This window comes from Panicum virgatum, chromosome 6K (genome assembly GCF_016808335.1).
Source record: "Panicum virgatum strain AP13 chromosome 6K, P.virgatum_v5, whole genome shotgun sequence".
NCBI lineage: Eukaryota > Viridiplantae > Streptophyta > Magnoliopsida > Poales > Poaceae > Panicum > Panicum virgatum.
The window spans coordinates 31,078,991-31,106,897 of record NC_053141.1 but is presented as its reverse complement, the minus strand read 5'-3'; the positions used below and the strand labels follow the sequence as shown (position 1 = coordinate 31,106,897).

General features: G+C 44.3%; 2 protein-coding genes, 3 long non-coding RNA genes and 1 pseudogene across 6 annotated transcripts; 3 read left to right on the top strand and 3 right to left on the bottom strand.

The window, feature by feature from the left end:
* Positions 1-3,028: 3,028 nt before the first annotated feature.
* On the top strand, positions 3,029-5,859 carry LOC120713383 (annotated as a pseudogene).
* Positions 5,860-7,017: 1,158 nt separating this feature from the next.
* Positions 7,018-13,435, top strand: LOC120713611 (protein DETOXIFICATION 44, chloroplastic). Its single transcript, XM_039999535.1, has 14 exons — positions 7,018-7,490; positions 7,629-7,778; positions 7,864-8,024; positions 8,541-8,676; positions 8,855-8,951; positions 9,078-9,178; positions 9,379-9,542; positions 9,624-9,695; positions 9,785-9,901; positions 9,994-10,089; positions 10,218-10,339; positions 10,500-11,445; positions 12,650-12,850; positions 13,150-13,435. The coding sequence occupies exons 1-12, from the start codon at positions 7,103-7,105 to the stop codon at positions 10,549-10,551; spliced, it is 1,656 nt and encodes a 551-aa protein (XP_039855469.1). The 5' UTR covers positions 7,018-7,102; the 3' UTR covers positions 10,552-11,445; positions 12,650-12,850; positions 13,150-13,435.
* Positions 11,176-13,435, top strand: LOC120713612 (macrophage migration inhibitory factor homolog). 2 transcript variants are annotated; one of them, XM_039999536.1, is made up of 4 exons: positions 11,176-11,445; positions 12,650-12,850; positions 12,940-12,998; positions 13,150-13,395. In XM_039999536.1, exons 1-3 carry the CDS (start codon positions 11,335-11,337, stop codon positions 12,991-12,993), a joined length of 366 nt encoding a protein of 121 aa, XP_039855470.1. In that variant the 5' UTR covers positions 11,176-11,334; the 3' UTR covers positions 12,994-12,998; positions 13,150-13,395. The 2 variants fall into 2 exon arrangements, with proteins under 2 accessions (XP_039855470.1, XP_039855471.1); XM_039999537.1 differs by lacking the exon at positions 12,940-12,998 and having other exon boundaries at positions 13,150-13,435.
* A 2,214-nt stretch (positions 13,436-15,649) lies between these two features.
* Positions 15,650-22,437, bottom strand: LOC120713608. Its single transcript, XR_005691216.1, has 10 exons — positions 22,232-22,437; positions 22,082-22,147; positions 21,544-21,634; positions 20,949-21,101; positions 20,753-20,809; positions 18,232-18,279; positions 17,624-17,725; positions 17,115-17,520; positions 16,161-16,492; positions 15,650-15,959 (listed from the first exon to the last, which is right to left on the bottom strand). It is a non-coding gene; the product is annotated as an uncharacterized LOC120713608 (long non-coding RNA).
* On the bottom strand, positions 18,765-19,496 carry LOC120713609. The gene is made up of 3 exons (XR_005691217.1): positions 19,328-19,496; positions 18,926-19,080; positions 18,765-18,838 (listed from the first exon to the last, which is right to left on the bottom strand). It is a non-coding gene; the product is annotated as an uncharacterized LOC120713609 (long non-coding RNA).
* On the bottom strand, positions 19,555-20,727 carry LOC120713610. The gene is made up of 3 exons (XR_005691218.1): positions 20,490-20,727; positions 19,747-19,940; positions 19,555-19,617 (listed from the first exon to the last, which is right to left on the bottom strand). It is a non-coding gene; the product is annotated as an uncharacterized LOC120713610 (long non-coding RNA).
* Positions 22,438-27,907: the final 5,470 nt, after the last annotated feature.

The window sequence follows — 27,907 nt, the reverse complement described above, 5'->3', positions numbered from 1 at the left end:
ATATGGAACCAAAACTCCTTTCCAGAGGTTTATCTATGCCGCTAGATGTGCGCTTAAAGACAGAAAGATCTACTCCATTTGGCCCATACATAACATTGTATTCACCATAAAATACTTGAAACTGCATTTTGCTCGACATATCTGTATATCACATAATACTTATCGAGTTATACTCTTTACTTCACTACCTTATTCAATAATCCGTAAAAACTAAGTATGGAATTCAACTATAACGTATAAGTATTCATAACTACGTGATGACTCTCGAATTCTATACTGCATATGCCAAATTCTATTCTAAATCATAATTAATTTATAAACATGTCTCTAATAGCACTGCAATTGTAATAATAAATGCGTAGAACTAATTTTCTAAACTAATTTACTACTACGTAACTACAAACTAAAGTATCATTGAACTCCTACTTAAATGGATCTACTATAGCACTAATTAAATTAAATTACTCATATTTAAATACGTAGTACTTAAATATAACAATATTTAAACTAAATGTACTAACCTGCAGATCACAAGTACTGAATCCGGCAGGGTTTCGCCGCTTTCCTTCTCCTCACTCCTCTCTTTTTTTTCTGAATTTTTGGTGGAATTTTCAGGCTCAAATGAGGAGGGAAGGGGAGGGCTGGGGCTTTTATAAGGGGGGAGACCCCGGTCGCCCGGGGGGGGGGGGGGGGGCGACAGGCCCCCCGGTCGCCCGCGGGGGGGGGGGGGGGCAACAGGCCCCCTGCCGCGACTGTGGGCCGGGTCCAGCGGCGGTCGCCCGTGGGCCGGGCGACAGGCCCCTGTCGCCCCCCAATGGGCGACAGGGCTTGTTTTTTTTTTCTCCAGGGACTTCGTTGCAAATTTGAAAAAAAAAAATTACACATTGGGCCTGTCGCCCTATGGGAGGGCGACCGGGGTATATTTTTAAAATTTTTGAAAACGGAAATATATTTTTGAAATTTTAATTTTTTTTAAATATAAAAAAGAAAAAAGTTCTTTCGTGTCTTAGACTTGAAACTCGGCGCGGCCTTGCTGCGTCCTGCATGAAGTGGGCCAGTTTATTGCTTTTGTAATTTGTCTCTATAAAATTGCACAACGTGAATTACCATTACTAACACTAGTAACAACGTCCATGCGGCACGCATGCTATTTTTATATAATATAATAACTAAAATTTTAATATAGTAAAAAATCCTTTTTTACTCTTAAAATATGCAAAAATTAATAACCTTAGATTTAAAGAAACATAAGGCGTGCATAGATTTAAGATATGCATATAAATAAAATAAATAAAAATACAGAGAATTACTCGGCGAATGCGGGGGATCCCGAGGTCAGCAATGGGGAGCGCACAATCCTATTTATTTATAAATTATTTACTAAGCAATAAATAAGTTCGATCATTAATTCAGCCATACATACACCAATAAATTTGAAACCTTGATCAAAGCAAATGCATCTCATGAATAGCCTACCATAAAAATTTCATAGCAAAAGGAGCAACATAACTACAGATATGAATTTATCCCTAAAAAGCCTAGGTAAACATCTAGAGTAATATTTCCTAGGAAAGATACAAGATTATATATCTACTCCATAGATCTACTCACAAGGGTTCCAAAACATCTTTGCTTTCCTTTTTATGATTTTTCTAGGATTTACTATGAAATTTCAAAATTTGTAGCTATTTAAACTAATATTTAAATTAGAGCAAAAATTATTTAGAAACTCAAGATGAACCTGCAATGAAAGTTGTAGATTTTAGAACAAGGAACCCAACAAATTTCAGTTTGTATTTTTTTAATTTTTCAATATTTTATATGGATTTTACAAGTTCACATATTCAAACCACATTACAAAGTTTAAGTCTTACGAACAAGCCCCTAGTTTTTGCAGGAAAGACACACACACACCCCTCTCCTGCTTCATAACTAACCTCCTCAAGACTCAAAACCATACAGTATGCCACACTCCAAACCTAGCTTTCTGGTAAATCTTGATGACTGATAGGTGGGCAGGTATGTAGGTTCTCAACCACAGTCAGACAAGTCTAATCAACACTGTGGCTAGTGGCTGGTGCTGATTTATTGTGAGAGAAAAGTACTGCTGACTGGCTGGTGGCTGGTGCTGATTTGGTGTGAGAGAAAAACACTATTGTCTGGTTGCAGCAAATAGAGTGAGAAGCTGTAAGAAGCTATAGAACTGAACCTGGAACACAACAGGTTCTTATGCATAAAACATCGCAATCGCGCATCACCTAGATACCCGCAGCATATCACTCACACCTGCGGCACACCATTCTCATCCACCTGCTGCACAACTTCCTTCCTTCGATATTTTATATTCATGAGCACCACAAAAAAAAAAGCAGTGCCATGCACACAAATGGAACCACAAACTTCCACAGTCCCAAGCCACTGATGCGCAATCAAACAAAGTTGGTGCTCATTTCCCATTTTCCCTGCTAACCATATTTCTGGCTACTGGGAATTGTTGTTGCTATTGATATAACATGTCCCCTTCCAAACACATTCTTTAACCATTTATCAATGATATCTCCAAGAGCAAAAAAAAAAAAGAGCATCTCCCAGTATACAAATCACTCCCGCAGTTTTCAGTAGATAACCTATGCTACCCCGCAAATTGTCTTAAGAGGAACAGTGATTGCAAACACATTCCACAGATTATGAACCCAAGATGCAGTGGCGGAGCCTCGTAGAGGCGAAACTGGACGTTGGCCCCCCTTGCTTCTGACAAAAGCCGAGTATTAAGCCTCGTATTTGCAATGGAAAGCAGAGAAGACAGGACTGGCATAGCAGTACTAGTACATACTAGCCGCATACTACAACTTGACTGACCGCAGAGAAGTAGGAAAAGGCTGGCAATGGAAGCCGTGCATGCCTGCCACTGCCACTGTCATAGCTACAGTAACACCTTCTAAAATTGGCCCCTCCTTGATTATGATTCACCCTCCGCCACCGCCAAGATGTAGACACAACATAGGCTAAATTGTCAACATGCCACAACATGCGATTTATAGCGAATTTTTTAATTAATCTACCAAATTCTGATTCATATGTTGCACTGCAGGTGTTCTTGGTCTGCTTGGTAGCAGGGTGCAGCATCTGCTGGTTCAACACAGTCTGCTTTGTTCTCTGCAAGCAACCGCCCCCTGGCCCTCTCCCTCTCAATAAGCTTCAATGGGCTCAGTGCCCCCTCTCCCCCCCCACCCCACCCCCACCCCCAACCTCCCCATCTGTCTACCTCCTCCTCAATGCCATCCTCCCTATTGCCGCCTCTATTCTTGCGCTCCCAGCCATACTCCTCTGCCACACACGACAGCCACCTCCAAAGCGTGCCCAAGTATGACAGGCGCGCCTTCCTCGGCCCCTACATCCTTGCATTCATCACTGGCATATATCTCGTGGTCTTTGGATCTTCAAACACAACCAGATCTTCAGCGTGGGTCATCGTCACAGGCGCCATGGTCCTCCTCGCCCTTCCTTTCATCATCCCTGCCTGCTCCAGCTGCTCATATGTAGATACACACATCATTGATTCTGCATCTCACCATGATGACCCACATAAGCCCCTCCTAGTCGGTAACAATCTTCAGAATGAATCCAATGCCGTCATGGAAAAAGCAATGGAGCAGCACTTGCAGGGAAGTAGTGGCAGAACAATACTGGATAAGGGCCACCTGGTGGTACTCGGTGAAGAACATAGTGCAAAGAAGCTCATTGGGTGTGTAGACTTCTGGCTCTACTACACAGCTTACTTCTGTGGAGCAACTGTTGTTCTGGTATACAGCAACAACTTGGGGCAGATTGCACAGTCATTGCACCAGCAATCACAGCTCACCATGCTACTTGCTGTCTACTCATCCTTCTCCTTTGGTTGTCTTCTCTCTGCACTCCCTGACTTCCTTCACAGGTATCTGTCTTACTCTAGTATATCAATTATCATCAGATGGCTTCCTAGTAACTAAATGTATATACAATCTGTATACAGGAAGGTGTCACTTGCTCGGACAGGGTGGCTTGCTGCCGCATTGGTGCCCATGCCAATGGCCTTTTTCCTTATGCGGAAACAGCAGGATGGAAGCACTCTGGCAGTAGGAACAGCACTAATTGGCCTATGCAGTGTCAGTGACCTCCGAGCTCTTTGGACCAAATAGCATTGGTGTGAATCACAACATCCCAATCACCAATATCCCGCTGGGCTCACTGCTCTAAGGCCAGATTGCTGCCCTGGTATATGACGCAAATGGCCAAAGGATGAGAGTAGTGGATATCGCACTGGCATGATTGATACCATGATTGTTTGCATGGGGGTGAAGTGCTACTCAACCAGGTTCTTCGTGTGGGATTAGCATCGAGCATAGTTCTATTCATAAGAACAAATGCCAGCACTGCATGTTGATAAAGTTTTAAGCACCTTCACCAAGTTTACAGTTAACAGAGAAATCACTGTTAGCTTGTACAAAATTTTGGTTTAGTTTTAGCTGAGATGGGTTAGATATAGATACATGAAATGAATACCATCATAGGAGACATCAAGGGGATAAGAAATTATCAGCTTAGCAGCTGGCATGGAAAGTACAGAACTGACATTGCATTTACTGGGCAAGTGGGCATTAATACTAACAAGTCAACCTAAAGGTTGCATGAAATCAGTTTGGAATGTTTGTTGCTGGTTGAATTGAGATATGTGCAAAATCCTCCATATCTAGTGTTCTCCCTTCTATGCAAAACACATGCCTTTTAGGATTACATGATCTACAAGGTGAAACTTTGGCCAGTGGAAATATGACATTTCAAAGTAAGGTAATTGAATATTTGATAAGTACTTCTCATGGTGAATCTATTAACATTTATCTACTTAACGACTCATCACAAAACTAGAGTTTAGAGCAAACAACTTATCTTTCAATCTTTGTCAGGGTGATACTGTTTGCATTAAATAAGGAGAACAATGGGTTCTCTAAACAGCGGGAAAATGACACGGAGTTATTAAATTTTGGAGGAATGACCTAGATGGATCAGTCCAGTGAGCTGTAGTATTAAAAGAACAACTTCAGTAAGCAATCCACGGAGCATTCAATTATCGTGCAAACTGCAAAGAAATGGTGCTATGTTGCCTTTCTGAACCTATATTTAGCTTGACCATAAACCTTTAAACTTTCCAGAGAAGTAGGCGAAATTATTCACCAATGCTTAAAATCATGTTAATATTACTTCATTCAAGGGGGTTGCAACTGGAGGATGTGAATGCAAACACTTGACAGAACAAATACTTGAAAGGGACCAACATGGTCGGAAATTAACAGCTTAGCATCTGATTTGTAAAGTACAGAACCAGCATTCCATTTACAGGCATTCATATTAGAAAGTTGGCTCAACATAGCATGAAATCAGTCTGCACAGTCAAATGGAGCTGTGTCCAAATCCTACATATTTACTGTTCTTATGTAAAACATAGTGACTCAAAAGTATGCAGGACTCTTGAGATTGAATCTAACTACCATGCCAGCTTTCTGCCAAAAATGATAACCAAATGACTTGTCTTTCAATATTTGTCAAGGTGCTACTTATACAGCAAACAAGGGGTTTTATGAGTTCTTCAAATACACAAAATCACATGCAATGCAAAGTCTTTAAATTTTGCAAGAATGGTCTAGATGGACTATTCCAGCGATAATAACTAAAAGGAAATATACTTCAGTGAGCAATTCACAGAGCATTCAATTATCATACCAAGAAACAAACTTTCACCTTTTTCTAAACCTATAACTTCACTGATACACTATTAAAAAAAATATAACAAGTGCAATCCAGTCTGAACATGTACAGTACAGCTTAGCTCAGTTGTTCCCTCAAACTTTTTTTGCTCCTTGGAATAAGTTTATCGTAACTGCCTACAGCCCCTTAAACTTTGCTGGAAGGTATCATATCCAGGCATCCAGAAATTTCAGAGATCTAGGACAAATTATTCACCAAATGCAAATCATTTACACACATTTTACCTTATTCAAGGGGTCTACAAATGGAGGATGCAAACACTTGACAGGACACATAACGTGTGACTATTTCTTCTGTTGCTCATCATGCTTGCGCCACGGATTCAGGGCTTCTCTCATAGCTTGGGCCTCTGGACTGCTTTCCCAAGCTCGTTTTTCTGACTCCAAGACAGTTACCTTCTCATCTGTAGCATATAACCATGCAGAAAAAAGGGAGTATAAGAGGCATTCCCATGTAGCAGTGTACAACAGAGAAACCCAATGAACTTGACAGAATGAATGGTGCTAGGTTCTGAACCAGTTATGCGGCCACCAAAATATCGAGTTAAGATTGTTGCTGGTAGGAGGATGCACTGAACCGTCCAGTTTAGATAGCTGTTAGTTATTTGTGGTATTTTGGTGAACCTTGGCAACTTCCCGGTGATTTAAACAAGCCCGTTGGTTTCGTGGTAAACCACCTGCTAGTCTGATTTTGGACGAAAGCAAAATTCGAGTGGCGGTAGGATCTGGAGAGTAGCAAAGCTGCACTTGGAAGTCTTTCAATCTGCCGAAAAGCTACCAACAGCCAAAACCGGGGACTGTGGCTGGACTGTAGATAATTCGTTCCCGATAGTCTGATACTGAATTAAAAGCTTCAAAGAAACTACAAGAGGGAAGGGTTGAATGCTGGGCAGAGGGGGTGCGAGAAGCGTACAGAAGCCGGTGTGGATCATGAAGAGCTCCATGGCGGCGCCTATGGAGGCCCCGACCGCCGCGATCTTCAGGTACCAGCCAGCGAACCTCATGCTATGATCCACCCCCAGTGAATCCTCGAGGGAAGGGGTGACCGGAGCGAGCTGAGGTGCCGGCGGCGGCGACGGTGGCGGCGAGCAGACAGGTGGCGGGTCGACGGCTCGACGCCCACAGGGCACGGACGACGAATCGTGTCCGCTCAAGCCCAATAATGGACGCCGCTTCCCCCCCGTTCCAACAAAATGGGGGCCCGGCCCACCCAGCTTGAAAAGCAGGCCCGCTTCGGATCCAATCCTCTCTCTGGCATCTCCACTGCCACACCACTGCGACCACACGCTCGCGCGCCGCCCATGGCGGCGACCTCGCCGACGGCCGCGAGGCCGGTAGCCGCCGCACTCATACGAGTCCCGCATCCAGGGATGAATCGCGTCTCCTCACCATGCTGCCATAGCCGCCCCCGCCCCCGCCGCGCAACCCCTTGGTGGACTCGCCCGCGGTGCAGCCGTAAAGGGAAGCCGGTCGTCACGGACGTCGTCGAGGAGGAGGCACCAAGGGGCCCCGGGACTCGGAGGGAGGATGACCAAGAGGCGGAGGCCGGCTCGCTGCGTGGGGCGCTGGGGTGGCTCAGGCTTGACGGGGTTGCGGCGGACATCATCAGCATCGCCGCGCCCGCCGTGCTCGCGCTCGCCGCCGACCCAATCACGGCGCTCGTCGACACCGCCTTTGTCGGCCATATTGGTAAGTCGTAATGGTAACGTTGCTAAGGTTCACCATGTCGTCCAGTGCGCTCCTTCATTTGACAACTAGAATCATGCCATTCAAATTTACGTCTGCTCTGAGAGGGGATCAATCACTTGATGTGCATGTATCTGTCAGGCTCGGCTGAACTTGCGGCTGTTGGTGCATCTGCTTCCATATTCAATTTGGTATCCAAGCTGTTCAATGTGCCATTGCTTAATGTCACCACATCTTTTGTTGCTGAGCAGCAGGCAGTCGATGCCAATAGTTCTAATACAACAGGACAAAGTAAGCAAAACAAGAGTTCCTTTTGCTGTCCAAAAACCATCTCTGTCGTTCGCATTACGTTGATTAGTTTTTAATTCTCGCCTAGGAGATGAACCTTTGACGCCACAAAAGAAGGGAAGCCAACAAAGGAAGGTTCTTCCGGCGGTTTCAACATCCTTGGCTCTAGCTGCTGGCATTGGATTATTGGAGATGCTGGCACTGATTGTTGGATCTGGGACACTGATGAACATCATTGGTATACCCGTCGTACGTGAGACTAATTTATTCGCATACTCACATTTCTAGGATCTATTTCTTCTCTGTAACTTGATGTCAGCTCTGGGTGTTCTTTATGATGTTTCATGTGTCTTCTCTTGGTCTGAATAATATAATGTCTATGCAACTCCAGAGTCTATGGTGCCACTTTTGATGCTTCATTTTGAACCCACTATTCCTAATTTATACTTGAATCCCTGAAAGTACATTTTTGGGCTGTCCAATCACATGCTTGCTGGTAGTTGCGGCACTAAGAAAATTTCCTTTTCGTCATCCAGGAAACAGTGGACATTTTACAATGTCAAGCAAATTATGCCACTAGGACATATGTTCATCCTGGTAGTTGTGTGGTCTATTTACTTGAATTTTTCCGACCTTAAGGTTCCGTAATGGTTGCAACTGCTTTTAATTTATACTTGATGGTCGCTGCTTTGACTAATTCCCAATGCAGTTTGCTGTTAAAACACTGTTGCTGAAATTAAGTTCTTTTGTTTACTGTCTACACAGGATTCACCAATGCGAGCACCAGCAGAACAATTTCTTACGTTGAGGGCATATGGTGCTCCACCAATTATAGTGGCACTTGCAGCTCAGGGTGCATTTCGTGGATTCCTGGATACAAAGACACCATTGTATGCTGTGGGTACGTGTATGCCAGCTCATTATCACAAATTATGTAACTCGTAATTTTTGTCCATATGGAATTTCTAGGACCTTGGCATTTAAATGCGTGACTTTTGTTGTGACAGCTTCTTTTTCTTCATTAAGATGCTCTATGTCTAAAATGCTTAAGCAAGGAACTAATGTCATGATGCATACAGGTGCTGGCAACCTATTAAATGCAATACTGGATGCTGTACTTATTTTCCCACTTGGTCTAGGAGTAAGCGGCGCTGCCTTGGCCACAGTGTCCTCTGAGTATGTTGGTGCCATCATGATACTTTTAGCATAAAGTTTTCTTACTATTATTATCATCTATACTAATACAATTATAAGCCCATAAACTATTTGGACCAATTGTCTACAACTCCTACATGTATTCAGGTACTTGACTGCATTCATCCTCCTTTGGAAGCTGAATAATGAAGTAGACCTGTCTTCATGGAATATCATTGGAGATGGAGTAATTCGTTACCTGAAATCTGGTTGGTCAATATCCCTCATGCTCATATCCCAGGATGTTACATTTCATGATTTTGCTTTAGTTGGAGCAAGCACTGGTTCAAACAGACAGAAAACTATCCATGATTCATTTCTGTTTGATAGCTGTTGCATTTAGCATCCTCTGTTACATCTTAGTGCAAGAGACCTTTATGACAACCACTTGAACTTGAACGTTTTTCAGGTGGACTGCTAATTGGCAGAACAATTGCAGTATTCCTGACATTGACACTATCTACGTCCCTAGCTACAAGGGAAGGGCCTGTTCCAATGGCTGGCTATGAGATATGCTTGCAAGTGTGGTTAACAATTTCTCTGCTGAATGATGCCCTAGCCCTTGCTGGTCAGGTATGTGAAATTACTGTAGTAGTTCTTTCATCGAATCTCTTATCTATGTATTTGCTTGTGAGGTATCCCTAATTTGCGCAGGCTCTACTTGCAAGCGAATATGCGAAAGGGAACTACAAGCAAGCCCGCATGGTTGTATACAGAATCCTGCAGGTTAAGAAGTCATTTCTTGTGAAAGCTCAGAAATGACACCAAGTTTCTTCTTTTCCTGAAGGAGCTGATAATGTTCCTTGTTTGTGTAGGTTGGAGGTGTGACTGGTGTTGTGCTTGCTGCTACCTTATTAGTGGGGTTTGAATCTTTGTCCTTGCTGTTTACAGATGATCCTGCAGTTTTGGACGTTGCCCGATCTGGAGTTTGGGTACTGATAATTTTGAGACATTGATTCTTAGTTTCTCAAGTGGTGTGCACCATGATTCTTTTGTTCACGTTGTGAAGATTGGATTGTTGCAGTTTGTCACTATTTGTCAGCCAGTAAATGCTATTGCATTTGTGGCCGATGGACTCTACTATGGTGTTTCTGACTTTGCCTATGCTGCATACTCCACGGTCCTGATTTATACTCCTACTCTATCTCATTATTTTATCTAATACTACCACGTTATCATGTCATTAGTTATCAGTTATCACTTAGCACAGCTTTGTCATTCTAACCTATAGACTCTTGGTTGTTTCAGATTTTTGCGGGGGCCTTCTCATCAGTATTCCTAATTATCGCTGCTTCTAATTTTGGTCTTGGTGGTATCTGGGCTGGTCTTACTCTATTTATGAGTTTGCGAGCAATTGCTGGTTTCTGGAGGTAGTAATGGATTATTCATTTGTAGAAATCTTTCAATTAGGACTTTCTTTTTCAAGGATCAAGTTTCAGACTTGGGGAAAAGGAAATAGTCTTCTTACTGGAACAGTAGCAGTAGCAGCATGAATGAATTGTGGCTTGTGGGCGATTTTCTGATTTTCAGGTTAGGGAGCAAAGGTGGACCTTGGGAAATAATCTGGTCAGAGAGTGAGTAAAGCACAGATTTGACCATGTATATTCAATTGATCTCATACTGTCAAGTCAAAGGGGAACTGAAGCTGGCTATAGCCGGCAGGCCATATAGCCCTGGCGCCTGGGTAATAGAAGACCTTTTGTAACATTTAGCAAGGTAGCTGATGTAGCTCTGTCGAAGCATGTACACAGTAGACATGTATTTGGTGTTGGCTTGCTGGGCACTCGTGTTATGCATGGTGAATGTAGAAGGCCTTAACAGCCATTCACGTGTTTACCATGTACAACAAAACTGTGTTCCAATAGAAGGCCAGCCCTTCCTGTAAATTTCTTTTTCTGGAAATCCTCCATGTAAATGAATTGCCTAACATTCTGGGATATGGATCTGGTAAACATTTTTGGCATACTCGGCTATCCTCTGAAATAGAATAATCTGAGTTGCCTTTTCCAGTTCTGTGCTTTGCAAGTGCAGCATCTTCGGACATCGCAAATTTGCTAAGATTTGATTGAAGTTGAACCCAGTTGCAGCCAAGGGTTTGATATTTTTTTCTTGTTTTTTTTTAGAGGATGCAAGAAAGCCACTGGGCTAGGCCCATGGTGCAGAAAAGACTCGAGAGCCCAGAGGCCCCAGACCCCCAATTTTGGTCCAGTCGGGTGGAGATTCTTTCCACCAGTCATTAGCAGAGGCAGCGGAGCAGAGGGCGGATAAAGGCGGCTGGCCGGACGGAGGACGGGAGGAGCAGAGAGCAGAGCACCCAGCCAGGAGGAGGAAGAGGAAGGCGAAGCGAGGGTCGGAGCCTCCGAGGATGCCGTGCCTGAACGTGTCGACGAACGTCAACCTGGAGGGGGTGGACACCTCTGCCATCCTCGGCGAAGCCTCCACGGCCGTCGCCAACATCATCGGCAAGCCGGAGGCCGTAAGCCTTTCTCGCCTCTCCCTCTCCCTTTGCCCCTTCCTCTCTCTTCCCCTCGCGATTCATTGCCTGTGTAGGATGTCTCTCCTACTGCATCTATTTGGTTGGTGGAGGTTGTGCTTCCATTATGTAATTGCCTCCTGCATCCTGTTAGGGTTTTGAGCAGGATGTGCATCACCGCATGGCACTTTTCTGTAGGCTATCAATCAATTAATCGTGTATACTGATGGTAGTTTAAAGAGATTTCGTGTCAATCAGCAAATCTCCCAATATTCCCCCTTGACACAATGGGGATTTTGAGCTCTAGGCTTTTATTTTGGGGGAATACTCTCTAGGTTTAGCATGGATACCCCGATGTTGATACTCACTGAGCTCACTCGAAATCTTTGATGATATTCACATGACACAACCTAAAACTTCAAGAAAGGGGCCGCAATCTCTTGCTTATATAATTGAACCTGTGATTTTGACCGTTCTAGCATTGTGGGATAAAACCAGATAACTAAATAAACTGAGGCGGCATCTCTAATGTCTATCAAGGATTGATTTAATGACCATTGTGATCACTCAGTCAAGAAATGTCAAGCCATTGGTCTAGCAATTTCACTATCAATCTGACTACTGAATATAAATTTGGCATCAGGCTGCCAAGAACAGATGGCTAATGAAAGTCTATGCTCACAGTTTTTTGGACCAGATTTCTAGCAACCGGCAACCCGTAGTGTACCATTCTCCAGCACTAATCACAAGTACTGTTAAATTTGTAGAACATGGGCTGCATGTGATTTTCCTTAACGTTATCCCTAACACAGCAGCCATCAATCTTATATAGATTAATGTTGAATGTTACTGTTTATCAGTCATTGATGTTAGTGTTACCCAAATTTTTATGTTCCAGTGACCTGACCATACTAGAGGTTACCATATGTTAGCCATATGGTCTAGTTAGTGTTAGTCGGGCAGCTGCTTTGCTAACTATAATGGACAAAAATGACCTGTCTAAATATTTTGTTTCCAAAACCTTACCAAGCTAGGGTTATTCTCATACTGTCACACTTTGGATTTCTGGTGGTGACCTGTGGTGCTAGTCTCAAATTGCTGAAATTTAGCTTTTATTGTTTCTCTGTGCTTGATTTGTTTAATCAAAGCCATTTCTCTTGGTTACTAAAATCTTGAGGAATTAACTGGAATGCTTATCCTCCCACAGTACGTGATGGTTGTTCTCAAGGGTTCAGTGCCTATGGCATTTGGAGGTACCCAGGAGCCTGCAGCTTATGGTGAGCTGGTTTCCATTGGAGGGCTGAACCCTGATGTCAACAAGAAGCTGAGTGCTGGCATTGCTTCTATTCTGGAGTCAAAGCTGTCCATTCCCAAGTCCCGCTTCTACCTCAAGTTCCACGACTCAAAGGCAAGCGGACACTATTTCTTGTTGATTCGACTTACCATTCATGGGTCCCTTACATCACCTAGTTCTCATTTCAATTTTGTTATTTCTAGGCTCATCCTGCACAAGAACATGCTCGATGTTTGCATGCTTTGCATCAAGAATAGAACATGTAAATAAACATCTGTTGTTTTACCTTTCATGCCATATCCCTAGCTCTGCATATGTTTCCTTTTCTGCTTGCTAATGTAGATGGTGTTTGTGTCTTTATTCTAGCGATGTCTTAGCACCATGGTAATTGTGAGTATTATGTGATGATGCAGCGCTCAGACTTTGGTTGGAATGGCTCCACCTTCTAGATTCGAGGTCCATGGGTGTGGCTCCACCGCTCCAGTGAAGGAAGATCGTGTTCCCTAATTACCTAATAAGGACACTGTTGCGATATCAGTTAATTTGTGTTGAACTGAAGTGAAAACTGTCATGTGGAACTGGAGCACAGACTTGTTCAATGCAACCTAGCATATTCGTGCTGTGCTGTGTTGGCTTGCACAAACTTGGTTATCTTGGTCCTTTGGGTTGGATATGGTAAGCTTGAAATGATTCTGTCTATCTTGTTCTGTTTGATAGGGGATGATGGCTGATAAGTGAACTTGCAAGGGTACTCTTTGCTGTTGTGATTTGTTAGCTGAGTAAAGTATACTGTTGGATTAAAAGGGAACAAAAAGGAAAATCAAGGGATAAATGAATAATGCAAGGTGAGGGAGGTTTGCACCTCAAGTATGGATACTGGAAGAACTTTGCTGGTGTGTTGCCAGTTTCTTCCAGAACCAAGTACTGAAAACGAAGGAAGATGCATTGCAGTTGTAGGCAGTGATGCTTGATCTACCTGTGTTCTGCTGCCAAACCTGCTGAAATAGAGAACCCCTCTCCTGCACAACCCTTTGTTTGTTTGTTTGTTATTGTTGATGAATTTCTTCTAGGACATCACATCATATTGCGTCTTCGATGCATCAACACTCTGCTGCTTTGGTAGCAACCCTTGATTTTTTCTTTTTTTGCTTTGGTAGCAACCCTTATGATTTTTTCTTTTTTTTTGCGAAGGACTATATTACATTAAGCTGTAACAGTACATTCTGAACTCAAACGAAACCTGGAAAGAAAAGCAAATTACAACCAAGTACTTCTTTGCAAAACTACTCTTCTTCCAGGTTCTTCTCCCTGACTGATGGCTCGTCACTGCTGCTGCTTGTCGCCGGCCACCGTCTTCTCTAGCAGACCTCAACACCGTCTTCTCTAGGGATTGAGATTCAGTGACGTACTGCACGTGCAGTTACTGCCGCTGACGTGTGGGCCCATGCGCCGTGGGGCCCACGTGTCAGCGGCAGTAACTGCACGTGCAGTACTGCACCGGATCCGTGTCCCTTCTCTAGCAGACCTCAACGAAGAAGAACCACACGCATGTGAAGACGCAAGAGCCAATGACCCGGAACCCGCCAAGCCGCATCTAAAATGTTGGAAGAACATCGACATCTTTGCCGAGGGCCACCAGTAGCATCCACCGCCACCGGGAAGACGACCGGCGGCCGGAAACCCCACCCCACCTCGGGGATAACAGGAAGAGCCGCCCCAAATTCACCATGGTCCCCCGACCAAAATGAAGCTGAGGAAACTCCAACCAAATCGAGGCCAACCCAAGGAAAGGGCAAACAAACCTCCTCCAAACTTCACAGGAGAAGATGGTCCATCTTCCAAACTGGAGAAGAACTTAATTCGCCGGAGAAGCCTCAGCAACGCCGCCGCCACTCCGGGAAAGACTACCTCCGCCGCCACCGCCGCCGACAAGGAAAACCTACGCGTAGAAAGAAACCTAACTACCCTATACAGGTCTGCGCAGCGATTCCTGGCCCTCCTTCCTCTCTGGCGCTGGACCAGCCGCTGGAGAGGAAAGGGGCCAGCGGAATTACCGCGGGAAGAAGGCTCCACCTCGGTGTCGCCTTGGTTTCGCCGGCGACTGTAGCAAAAGGATAAGGCCGACGGAGAGGAACACATTTAAAATTATGTAAATTTTCAGCAACCCTTATGAATTATTATACGGCATATTCTTTTCTAAGGAAATCATTCACAGGTTTCAAATCAAATTTTATGGATTTTTAAAATAACTAGTAGGGTGCACGTGCGGCACGCACGTGTTTTGAAGACCAATGCTGCAAAAAAATAAATAAACAAAATATATTATTCCAAATATCAAAAATACCAAGCTGAACACTATGGAAATTACATCTTTATTAATGGTGTGAATTGAGCAATCAGTTGGTTCATCTACTTGTCACCATACCCATGATTAGCCAACATCATTTCACGCATGAGCATGTAGTCTTAAAAATATGTTGTTCGAATCTCTAGGGAGTCCAATGCCAATCCATCTATATGTTTCGCCAATGCCAATCCATATATATGTTTCCCTCCATCTATATGTTTCGCCAATGCCAATCCATCTATATGTTTAAGCTATGTTTCAGAGAGCTTTTATGAAACTCGCTTATAAGCTGAGCAGGCTTATATCTGATAAGCCGCGGTCTGGAGAATCTGCTGTCCAAAATAAACTAGGGCTGTTTTGATTATTACTGATAGATTATTTGTCCTGTGTATAAAATGACCATTATACCCTTGAGGCTGATAATACCTCTTTTTGTTTGTAACACTGATGTAAAGGCAATTTTCGTCATCTTTTTAAAGTTTGAGATAGAAATCTAGTACTATTAAAATGTAACGTACCAAAATATGAAAATGAAATATTCCATTCAGTTAATGAGACAACCAAAATCACAATTAAAACTTGATTTTCGCCAGCAGCTATGCTACTTTTTCAAGATACCATGAGTCCAACATGAACAGTTGTGAAATAGTGAAATCACAATCATAATTTTACAAATTAGCCACTTCGCCAGTAAATAAAAATTAGCACCGCATGTGAGTTAACATACATGACCGTTAAATATGAGAGGTTCCATACCAAGGGTCATCTTCACCAAATGGCGTTGTCCATTCGGTACCGCAGCGCGGAACTGGGCCGGAAGGGTGAGCAGGTCGCCACACCTCAATTATTTTTGCCACCAAATATTCCATTCAATATCTATGAGGAATTAACATAATTGTTTAATATAAAGCAAAATGACACCAGCATCTTGTCATGAAACGGCCATCTAAAGAGCGCTGCAAGCACGTGTTTTTCGAAAAAAAAAGATTCCTTCAGAGCGGATGTTTAAACTCACACATGATTAACTTGCAGACCATTGCTAATAATGTAGCACATCCAGAAAATATTAACATATACCTCACTTCTAACAGCATCCTTATGATGCCAAATCAGGATATGGTGCAAACTCGATACTGTCATAGTGATATGCAAACAATATTGGTAGCATCATCGAATGCGCCGAGATTAAATCAGATAATACCAAACTAAAACTCTGATTCCATAAATGCCTCCAAATTAAATTTTGATATTAGTTCGCTTCATTGAGGATCCCATAATATTTGCAACGGGACCAAGATCATCAGCTCCATCAGATTCTCCTACGAATTTGCTCAGCTTTGCACAAAAGTAGCCCCCTATTTCTCCACAAACATAATGAAATGATCAGAATGGCTACATAAACATGCTCCCTGCAATATAAATAGTTCATATCAGAAGAAGTGACTAAACAAAACAAATTAACTTGGCAGCACACATATTTTCTTGATTAATTTTGCAGCAAACAGATTCCAAGAAACCTAATGGAAATAGTGAAAACCTTTTATTAACCATGAAAGTTTGTAGCCATTTGTATCGAAGGTGGGCACTCCCCATTTGTATCAAAGCAACATAATTTAATAATAGATTCCACAAGTTGCACATGAGAAAAACACTCTCAAATCTCAATGGAATTTGATTTGCTCATTTCACCCATTGGTAGTTGATAAAAAAACAACTTAAACAGAATCATGGATCAGAATGCACTTGCTACACACTAAAAGAGATGTGAGTTTTTTTTTCAGTTTATGTACTTTCTTGGGCTGACTTTGATGAGAAACAGAGCACCATTATTGGTTGGAAGTGGAAAATTGTGAGCAAAGTTAGATGCATAGTGCTGCTCTCTTTTTTTAATGCTTCAAGATGTCTTATGTGCACAAGTTGTGTAGAACTGATGGTTCTCTCTGGTAGATGGATATTTCACTATTAAGAGTCAAAGTGCACAAACACAACTATAAGGATAGTATTAACACAAGTGGTGCAAAATGGACATACCAGTTGGCCGCAAGCATCATGCAAAGTTTTAGTCTTCGTGGCAACACTTGAGTGCAAGGACTGTAGTTCTTCAAACAAGTTCAATGTATCATCAACCTGTAGAGATGCACTTTAAAAGGTTAAAACTGAAAGGGCAAAGGTGTATACGTCTGTACAGATTTTTTTAAACATAAAGAAACAAAAAAAAATTGCAGCCTTAATTGCTTCAAGATGCTGTCACATGTGTTGACACGCTCCTCTAATGTATTCTCATAGAGGCGATACTTCTCCTCTGTCTGTCAATAAACAATGTCTCCAGAGTGAGCAAACAATGTTATCATAATCTTTCTGTCGCCAAGAGAAATAGTGACATTAAACAAAACTCAGATTTCACAGCCGACTCTAGTTTTGCAAACCACCTGTAGAACTACATGAAAGAAAATTATAATTTGAACATTGCATTTTCAGTGATAGTTACAAGTAGCACTACAACCATGAAGCAAAAGGTTAAGGAACAGAAGAATGAAAACCTGATGTGTATTCACCAAGACCGCATCCATTGCACCAGCCTCCTCCAAAGCAGACTCTCTCTCTGGAACTGTCACACCTCCATCCTTCTGTGAACTCTTTTTCTGATATAAACACCCAGAAAACACATTTAAGAAACTATATATGAACTATATTAACCCAAACCGGAAAAAGGAACACTAAAATAGGGCAAATATATTGTTCAGTAGGAGCCAGTCAATGAAATTATCCGAGAAGACTGAACATGTGCTTAGAATCCCAAGTTCCCAACTCGACAAAAATAAATCGCTTAAACCCTGCTTGCATTGCCAACTCAAACCCAATCTCACCGGGTTCCACTGCAGCCAGGCACAGAATTTACAGCACAAAATAGCCCAAATAACATCCCCACGACATCCCAACATCCACTGATTAAACTAAATATTGCATACAAAAAATGAAGACAATTCTCAAATGGCTGGGGCCTCACCATGTTCGCTGGGAACGGCGTCTAATCCAAACTAAATTGCGCATGATAGCGTTACGATTACAATTCTACTAGTCTTCAGAATACAGTAGGGCACATGTTGTGGTATGCACCTTCAAGTGGTGCAAATAGAGGGGTATGTACCAGGTTCTATTAAAGTGATAACCGTGTCTTCTGAATCCTCGAGGCTTACTGCAAAACCGCAAACATAATAGATTGGTTTAAAGAATAACATATACATCAAAAGTATGGAGCCGTGCTCCAATTTCCCACTGCATGTGCCTAATCTTTATATTTTTTTTCTTAAACCTACATCTCACAACCTTCAGGAGCTCAGGTTTACCAAATTGCTGTATGCATCAAGTCATATGGTAAGCAAATGATTGTAAATATCTAACCCAAAAATGCAGTGGTACTGAATAAAGTGGCACACGAATTGAAGAAAAAAAGAAAGAAGAGTGTCGAATGGGGCATTACCTCATACATCTACTGTGCACCTAGAACAGGAGCCCCACTCCCAGAGGCAAGACTCCAATGGCAATTCCCGTGACCGCGTAAGGAGTGTGAGGGGAGCCTCCGTGGGGCCGCGCGTCGACGGTGGCGAGGCCGGCCATCGGCCCCCACATCGGGCCCCGTGTAAGTTTAGTGACAAATATAAAGAAATAGTAGCACACCTTCCTTCACCTTCCTTTGAAAGCATCCGTCATTCTAAAATTGGTGCCAAAAAGATGATTCAGAAGTGTACTTTTCCCTGCAAGAAAAAGAGGAAGATGGTGAAATTAAACAAACGGAAATACCAAGTAAACAGATCGAAACAATGGAAAAAAGGGCCACATACCACTACTTTGCGGGCCCATTATTGATACAACAGCATATGAGAGCCTGCATTCACCCAATCTAGCTTCCTTCATGAAGTTCTCCAATTCAGAGACATTGAAAACCCCATCACCGTCAATGAGCTATGTAGAGAAACATGCATCCCCCATTTCTGATCTGCAAGACATGAATGCATGAAAAATTCGTAATAAGCCATCGCATTCATAATCCCCATTTCTGATCCGCAAGACATGAATGCATGAAAAATACGTAATAAGCCATCACATTCATAATCATGAAGGAAAATACCTAAAACCCAAAGTAATAGGGATAAGATTGCAGAGCTTTGCCTCTCTCCAGCATTCTCTAAAAGCAAAATGGGACACAAAGCTTATTCTAAGAGTTTAGCACACAAGAAGAATACATAGGGCTTTCAAAGACCAGACCATCAAGCTGTATGCCTGTACAGCAGGACAATCAGGCACTTGTCCTACAACAAAGCCAAATAATTATTGGCCTATTCATGAGCATGCAATTCAAAAGCTTCCTCGATCTGCCTGTGTTCCGCATCTCATGCCCCAGAATTCAGGTAGGGATCCTGAATTACCAGTTTAACACCAAGATGATCAGTGCCAAAGAATTAAATAGAACACATGTTGCTATAGATACACACTTGTGGTGGAACCGGAGAGGGCGGACGCAGTTGGCAACATCCTGCAAACGAGCAGTCCAACTTTAATCAATGAAGCAATCTAAGTCACAATAAATTATTCAATCAATGGTAAACTGTTACACTATGAAGATGCATGAATAGGGAGAGCAGGGAGGACACAACCTAAGTACCTTGTCGATCTTCTCGAAGGGGTCGGCACGGCGCGAAAGTAGCCATACGATGGCTCACCGGCAATGGTGGCCGGGCGCTCCCTGCCTCCTTCCATCCATGCATGAGCCGTGCCTTTCCCTACCCCCACGGGCAGCGCTCCCTGCCTACTTCCATCTGGACCCAATCTCCAACGCACGAGCCAAACATCCTTACCCTATCAACAAAAACTCACCACAATCATATGAACCCGATTCGAGCACCAAACAAACACCTTTAGCGCAGTTGCATAGTACCTAAGATATGGATGCATACATACACATGATACACTACACTCATAACTAATGGAGGCAACTAAAATACTTAAATTGCAGAGCATCTAAGAGTATAATCTACCACCAGAAAGAATGTAGCGCGGCTATGAGATATAACCGTTACCATTTTTAAACTATGTTTTGGACAGTTCGTTGTAAATTCCACCAAAACTGAACCAAGAGCACAAGGTGTAACTGTAGGTGTTGAGGCGTCAAGAAAGCACTGAAAATGTAGGAGGTCTAGCTGTTGTCAATATTGATTGTGCTGTCTTTTGTATATACAAAGGATTGGAGATAACCATTGCGCGGCCTATTGTATCTACAATCAAGATAGTGCATCTATAGAATTAAAAATTGAAAACCAATCTTGCACTTTTAATAGCCAAAAACTGCTGACAAGGCATGATTGAGCTCATCTACTGAGATTACTGTTTGGTGTCAGCTCCTACTACCTTGGGTAGTTTAGTTGTTCTGATTTCCAAAATTCTGCACTACGAATCTGACTTCAAAATTTTCTGCATGAATAAAATGAAAGCATTTAAGAAAAACTGAGCATGTTGGTTTCATACATTTGGCTGCAAATAACCATGAGAGTGCACAGTTAAATTAATTTGTTTAAACTGGATCCATACAGACTGATGCTGGCATGCTCAAGTGAAGGTGTTGAAGTCAAGACATAAAAAAATTTATCCAAAAGAACCAGGGAATGACTTACAGTAGTAGCTCCTCCAATATTTGCTTGTGATGTGCCTTGTCAAACCATCCCAAAGAGCTGCAAATGCCATACATTGAATAAAGGTTATGAGCACGAATAGGCAACCATTCATTAAAAAGAATGATAAGTCAAGATGTTAACCCTCCAAATGTAGTAAATTTGCCAGTACAATGTAAGGGTTATAGCTTATACTTACTGAATAGCAGCAGCTTTTCAGAAGAGCTAGAGATTCAGTTGCTCAGATTTCAGACATGCTTGTATTATCCCAATTAAATATATCCATAATAAAATATTTTGAAATTCAGTTTATGGAGGAAAAATAGCAAATTGATGGTTCAGATTGTACACCCTGCAAGGAACAAGAAAGGATGTAAGTAAATAAGAGTGGGGATTTATTGGTGCAAAATATGATCCAATACTAATCCTAGATAGAATAGAACTTAAAGGAAGCCCAAAATAAATGATTAGAAATTAAGATGCGATGAACAGCTCTCAATATTACTTGAAATATTCTTAAGAAAATGATAATGCATCTACATGAAAAACAATTAGAAACTCACCAATATAGAATGCAAATAGATTTGTCTGATTCTTTTCTATTGTACTGTTATTTTATAGCTGAACCTTTCAGCTAGTTCTTTTTCATAAGTGCTACTCGATTATAGCTGAACCAATATAGAATGCAAATAATTTTGTGTAACCTTTTCTTTTCTCTTGTACTGTTCTTTTTTAACTGACTTCAGCCAGGCCTTTTTCTATAGTAAAGGCTACTCACTCATGCTTCTACTCACCTGAGCCCACAGTTAGTGAAGGTGCACGTAATGAAATGTTCCATTAGTATAATTTTTACCACCAAAAACACCCACTGCAGTCTGCATGGTCCTGCAAGAATACTTCAGAGTTAAAGAGAGTGAGGCTCACTTTAAAAATTACATACCATTAAAATTTACACCCATACTACACTATGCTTGAGCAACTCCTTGACTATCAGCAAGCACGGAGTTAACTGCAAGTCAATGAATCAATCTGACCACCACCATATTAGGCCGGCCTTTAGCAAGTATCACTGAATACACCGATGACACTAACAATTCATCAAACAGGAAGCATAGAACAAATGAAGCTAACTATTATGTGTCTAAATCCAAATTAATCAATGCAACAAATGAGTAAAGGCATCCTTGGACGGCACAATATATGAGTCTGTAGGCAATCAAAATGGTTAGATAATTGAGCCCTTGTTAAATCATAAACCATATAAAGCATGCGAAGATAGCAGACAAAGTGATTACGCTTCAATTTGAACTGAATAGCTCCGTGGCACATTACCTTTTAGCACTGAACCTAGACCAATGTTTAAACAAAATGGTTGCTACCCAGGACACAGTGATTGCCCTAAACAACAAGAAAGAAAATATTGCTTATTCCACTTATGTGCTATGCTTCCATGTAGAATAAGAAAATTGGTTCATCTTTCACCTCCAAAATATCTTGGGTAAATCACGATCCTTCCCTGCAAAAAACACATAATAATATCTTCGCTTAGCACCTGCACAACAAGTTAAGAACTCATGTCGTGAAGAATGCACATGTACACCAATCAGATTCTTAAAAAATGCACCAAAGAAAACAAGCAATGCAATTCACACATGCAGAGTTGCCCTCGCCAGCAGGCAAGCACATGTATTTCTATAGTGGGGGCACAAAGATGGACGACAGCTATGCGGCAATGACGACATGGGAGGGGGTCAGCACTAACCGGGCATGGTGCGGTTTCTTCCTGCCGCCGTCGGCTCTGCGTGATTGGAGGGCGACGGTTCCACGGGGGGCCGGCCGGGGCAGAGAGAGTTCGGAGATCCGTGAGCGAAGACCCGCAGCGTCTCGGCCCGTCGACTCCCCCGACCTGACTGGGAGGCCTGTGCCGCATGGGATTGGCTGGTGGGTCATACGACTATTCAAACAGCGAACAAAACAAACAAGGATAACTGGCGGCAAGGAGCACGGGTAAGCCAAGCCGCGAAGGAGGGGACCCAGTGAACCGAGGCGGCGAGGAGGGAGGGGAGGGGTAGGATAGGGCGGCAATGCGATGCGAGCTGACCTTATCGGGCTGGAGGTAGACCCTGTCGCAGAAGAGCAGCATGACACCGACCTCGTCGAGCGTGCCCGTGAGCGCGGCGGCCTCGGCGCGCGTCCTGGCCGCGCCGGCCTCCTGGCACACGCGCAGCAGGTCCGCATACGGGATCACCTCCCCATCCCCGAGTTGCCGCTTGAGCGCGTCGACGTTGGCTAGCCGCATCAGCCACCGCGCCTCCGCCGGTGTCACCTCCTCCTCCCCGTCCCACGTCGCCGCCTCCGCACCAGGGAGTGATGCGTAGCCGCGGCTGGGGCTGCAGCGCTGGAGCGCGCACGGCGGCGGCGACCACAGGCGGCGCGTGCCGGTGGCCCCGCGCCCAGCCAGAGCGTGACCCGCGGCCGCCACGGAGAGCGCGACCAACGCCGCGGCCGCCTGCTTCTGGTGAGGCTAGAGGGGGAGGCGAGAGCGGCGGCGGCAGGGCACCGCAGCGAGGGCGGGCTCGATGCCGGGGTCGGGCTTGGGTCATGGGGCAGGGGTCAGGGGTGCGGTGGCGGTGGCGGCGGCGGTGTATCACGGGGGTGGGTGGTGGGGGCAGAGGAGTCGAGCGCGGGGGAGGGTGACGGTGACAGCGATGGGAAAAAGAGGGCGATAGAGGCGCGTGGAAGGGGCGGGGATGGGTGCGGCAGAGAAGGAAGAAAATGGGGAGAGAGCATGATTCACGGCGCCGCGAGGGCGCCGCGAGGCAGCAGTGTCACGAGGGCGCCGCGACCCCCACGCGATCTCGATGGTGATTGGGGCGTGATGAGTGGGCGGGTACGAGAGGAGGGTAGAAAACCCATTGGTGAAAAAAACCGGCGTAGGGGCGCGGTATCGCGGCTCCACGGAGATGCGCGACCATTTCAGTCTGTTATCCTCCCCTGTCAAACATTTGGTGCTTCTAGGTGGGTCCAAAATTGGGGGTATGTGAGGTGGGTATGGGGGTTAGCTTTGGTGAGGATTGTTTCAATTATCATGGATCCTTATAGTATATATATATATATATATAGATGCAAACTCACAAATATAACTTACGAATATTGCACGATCCATGGCGACGTGTTGAATAGTGCATTTCTTTCTTGTCGTGTGCCGGTGCTATCAATCCTTTGGTATTGGTTCGCGTCCATCTCTCCACTTATGTTTCTCTCCCTCGCGCCTCGCCCCCCTCAGATCTGCCAACCTCGGCCGCACAGAGACACCGACCAGAAAAAAAATTCAGTGGTAGTGCTTGATCAAGCGGACGAGCCCATGTGATTTGATGGCTGGACTGACTCCTCGTGATGGCTCCGAGCCTGAGCGAGCGCGTGAACCTCGGATGCCCCTCCTCGTCATGAGCAATCCAACAAAGATGCCACACGTCGGCCATCCGGGGTGGGGCTGCACCGGGAGAGGTTTGCAGCCGGTCTGCACAAAATATCTTCTTAAGACGAATCCTGGACAAAAACTCAAGCAAATATTGGCCCAAGTCACCTTCAAAAGTCTCTACCATTAGATCGTCCCAGGATGTCGGATTGCTTATCCAGTAAGTCCTCCAAGGGTATGCTCGGCGGTAGATTTCAGTTGAAGGATTTCAGAGCCAAGAGGTCGATGGTTACATGATGACGCAAAAGGTTAGACATGTTTAGGCCGCTAGAGTAGCGTAATACCTTACGTCCTGTTGGTTACTATAATTGGGTTTGCGGGATGAATGAATGAGCTAGATTGTGCTGCCGTGTGTTTTCTCTGGATCCCCCACGTCCCCTTTATAGTCTAGGAGCCGTGGGTTACAAGGGAAAAGATCTACTCGGATTGTTTACAAGGAAGCTGGTCGGTTAAGATCCCTAGATATCCATGCATCTATGTCAAGCCTTCATCCTGATCCGCGGAGGACCCTTCCGTCATCCAGCCGAGTGCCTATTTGCCGGGTAGTTTGAGCAGGGTAGTCGAGCAGGGTAGGTGCCTGAACTCAGGGTAGGTGTTGGCATTTCTTAAGTCGATGCCAGGTTTACGATGACCTTAGTAACAACCTCAGAATTGCCTGTTGGCGGTCTTTAGTGCAATCACTAGAAATGAGGGCGCCGAACCCATCCTAGCAACTGCACCCAAGGGGTGCCACTCTCGTGGTATAATCAATACGATTACAGATGCATCCGCAAGCGCACGGATATACCGTTGTAGCATTTCACCCGGAGAGTAAGGGTATCACCATTTTTTTGTGTCCCAAAGGACAGCAGCGGCAAAGGTATTGTACTTAACATTAACCATGACATTGTGCCTCAAGCAATAGGCAGAACTCTAACAGGGCTAAGTCTAGGTAAGCAAGGGTAATATGACACAGCACACAACCACACTCCAAGAGGAAGGAATAAAAGAGAGAATCGACAAAAGAAAAAGACTACTCTATCCTACGTTAAGTCAGCTGGAGCTTAGGCTAGGTTAGGTGTCCTAGTGCTTCTATCCAAAGCTGGGGTTATGCTAGGACATGGTTAGGACTACAGGTGCCAGGAAAATGGGATAGCAGGGAGAAGGTCCCGCACCGGAGTACATCCAGTCCTGTTACCTCTTTGCATGAACTCCTACACCGAACCTGAACGTCGGGGAGTACGCTAAATGCAACACCGCTGTTACGCCGGACGGACAGGGCTGTCACCACCTGCTGTCTACCCCAGTCACACCGTGGAGCACGGTCATATCCGAAGGATCCCGCATACCCGAGCACCACGCTCGTGTATGAAGTCACTACTCTAGTGTCCCCAGGTCTCCCACCATTCGGATGGACAAGTAAAACACTAGAGCAAGCCCGAGTGCACAACGAACCTCTATCCGTACCTGGATCATCTGGCCTAACCAAGACCTTTGCATAACTCATGAACGAACTAAGCATAGATTGATAAACTATCAAGATAGTAAAGCAACCATGACATATCTCTATATTATGAATAGAAGTCTGACAAGATGAATACAAAGCCATACCGGGAGCTGAGGATTGCTCAACGACCCCGAGGATGACTTGCTTCGCTAAAGAGAACTAGCCTAGCTCCACTACCTAGCTAAGAGAGCAAGAGAGAGGTGAGCCTTCTTGGAATGATGGAATGAGTGTGTGTGTGTGTGTTGAGGGGGAGGGAGGCCCTATTTATAGCTCTAGAGGTCGGTTCCCGCCAAATGCACATATGGAAAGTGATCAGGTGCCTTGGTAGCTACTCCTCCTCGAAGTGCACCTGGACGGGAGCCAGGCCAGGTTCGGCCAACCCCAGGGGTCGGCCGACCCCACCTGGCAGGCCCTCGTCCCTATCCTCCTCTGGCAGGCTGACAAGTGGGCCCTTGTATCTTTCCTTGTATGCATTATGCGTGGCGCGCCCGTTTGCTCTGCCAGATGGGCCGTCTTTGTAAGTGGGTGACGCCGGATGCGATCTTCTGCGTAGTTATGTGGCGTCTGCTGCGTGTTTTTGTCTTATTCCGCTCTTGCTCATCTGAAATGTACAAAACTCGAAAACAACTGTGGAGAAAGGTTAGTGATACAAATATGTGGATAAGGCATATGGTTTTCCTTTATTATTGAGTATAGTTGACGGTCGAATTTGGCACTTAAGCACCGTCAACAGTAGGCACTTGGACTCATTTCAGGCAGCAGATCAGTTGATACTTACTTAACAGAGTAAACACACGGGTTTAATTATTAGAATATCCAAAGGATTTGTAGAACGGAACTTTTTTTACAAGCCCATTGGGCTGAATCGTAACAGACAGAAAGCGGTAGCGGTAGCAAGTCTTCAGGCCATCCTTCATCTTGAACTTTCTCTCCACAGGCAGAACTCGAGCGTAGCACGACCTTCTAAGCTTCAGTTATACCATCCATCGTTGTTGGCGTCAAACTCCTGATCGGATCCTACATCTTGCCAAACTATCCTCAAGGATGGGATAGGTTCACGTCACCATCCATATGCAAGCTTTAAGTGGATGCAAAAAGGTATGAAACTAGCCAATGGATAGGCTGGGGCTTCCTATGCAAGCAGCAAGCAAGTATATCATCCAAATCACCTTGACACGGGCTATTCCGGCATCCCAGACTCCCGGCCAACTAACTTCCCTAAAAGAAAGTGATACCCTCGGGTCGGTGCGAGAACTCCCTCTTCCGCACCTCAGCTGCTATCCAAGCTGGAGAGTAGACTAGAGGGAGGCAGAAATTAGGTAACACCACTCTATGAAAGTGAAGCCGGATCAAGAGTTGTACATGAATGAGTACGCGGCTATACGTATAGTTTCACCCTACAGGGATTGTATACCTGTACCCACTCGTCCCAACGCCAGCCGACAACAACTCCGAATGACCCCGAGGCACCGGTTTACTATCATGAAACTAACAGCTATGGCACCATCATGTTCCCTCGGTCTGGGATGCTTCCTCCCGCAAGAGGCTGCCCCGGGTTTTGAGGCCCCCTCAATTACCATTCGAGGTATGTCGAGGCTAGTACCACCCCAGCACTGAACCTCCCCTGCACAATGTTTGGCCAGAAGAATCCACTTTGCCAAACTTTTGCATGGGTCCGGAAAGATCCATAATGTCCTCTATAGGGTGAGGAGTGACAACGCTCCAGAATCTTGCGGGTCTCACATATCGGGATACAACGACAGAGTAAACCATCAGCACGGATTTTAAATAAGTATGGGTCATCCCAAAGGTGAAATCGGCTGAGGTGTATCAACTTTTTCTTGTCTTCTCCTAGAGGTATATATCTAGTCACCATGAAGTTTACTAAGTTTGCATACCATGGACTAGATGTAGTGACCTTCAGAAGAGTGTCATCTCTCAAATAATCGTTGATCGGCAAGTCCAATCCTTGTACTTGCATTCTTGAGAGATAATCTGCCACACAATTATCTGCTTCTTTCTTATCTCTTATTTCCAAGTCAAATTCTTGGAGGAGCAGAATCCAACGGATGAGTCGTGACTTAGCGTCCTTCTTGGTTAGGAGGTACTTTAGTGCCGCGTGATCTATGTACATAATCACTTTAGCACCAACCAAGTAGGATCTGAACTTATCCATGGCGAATACTACCGTCTA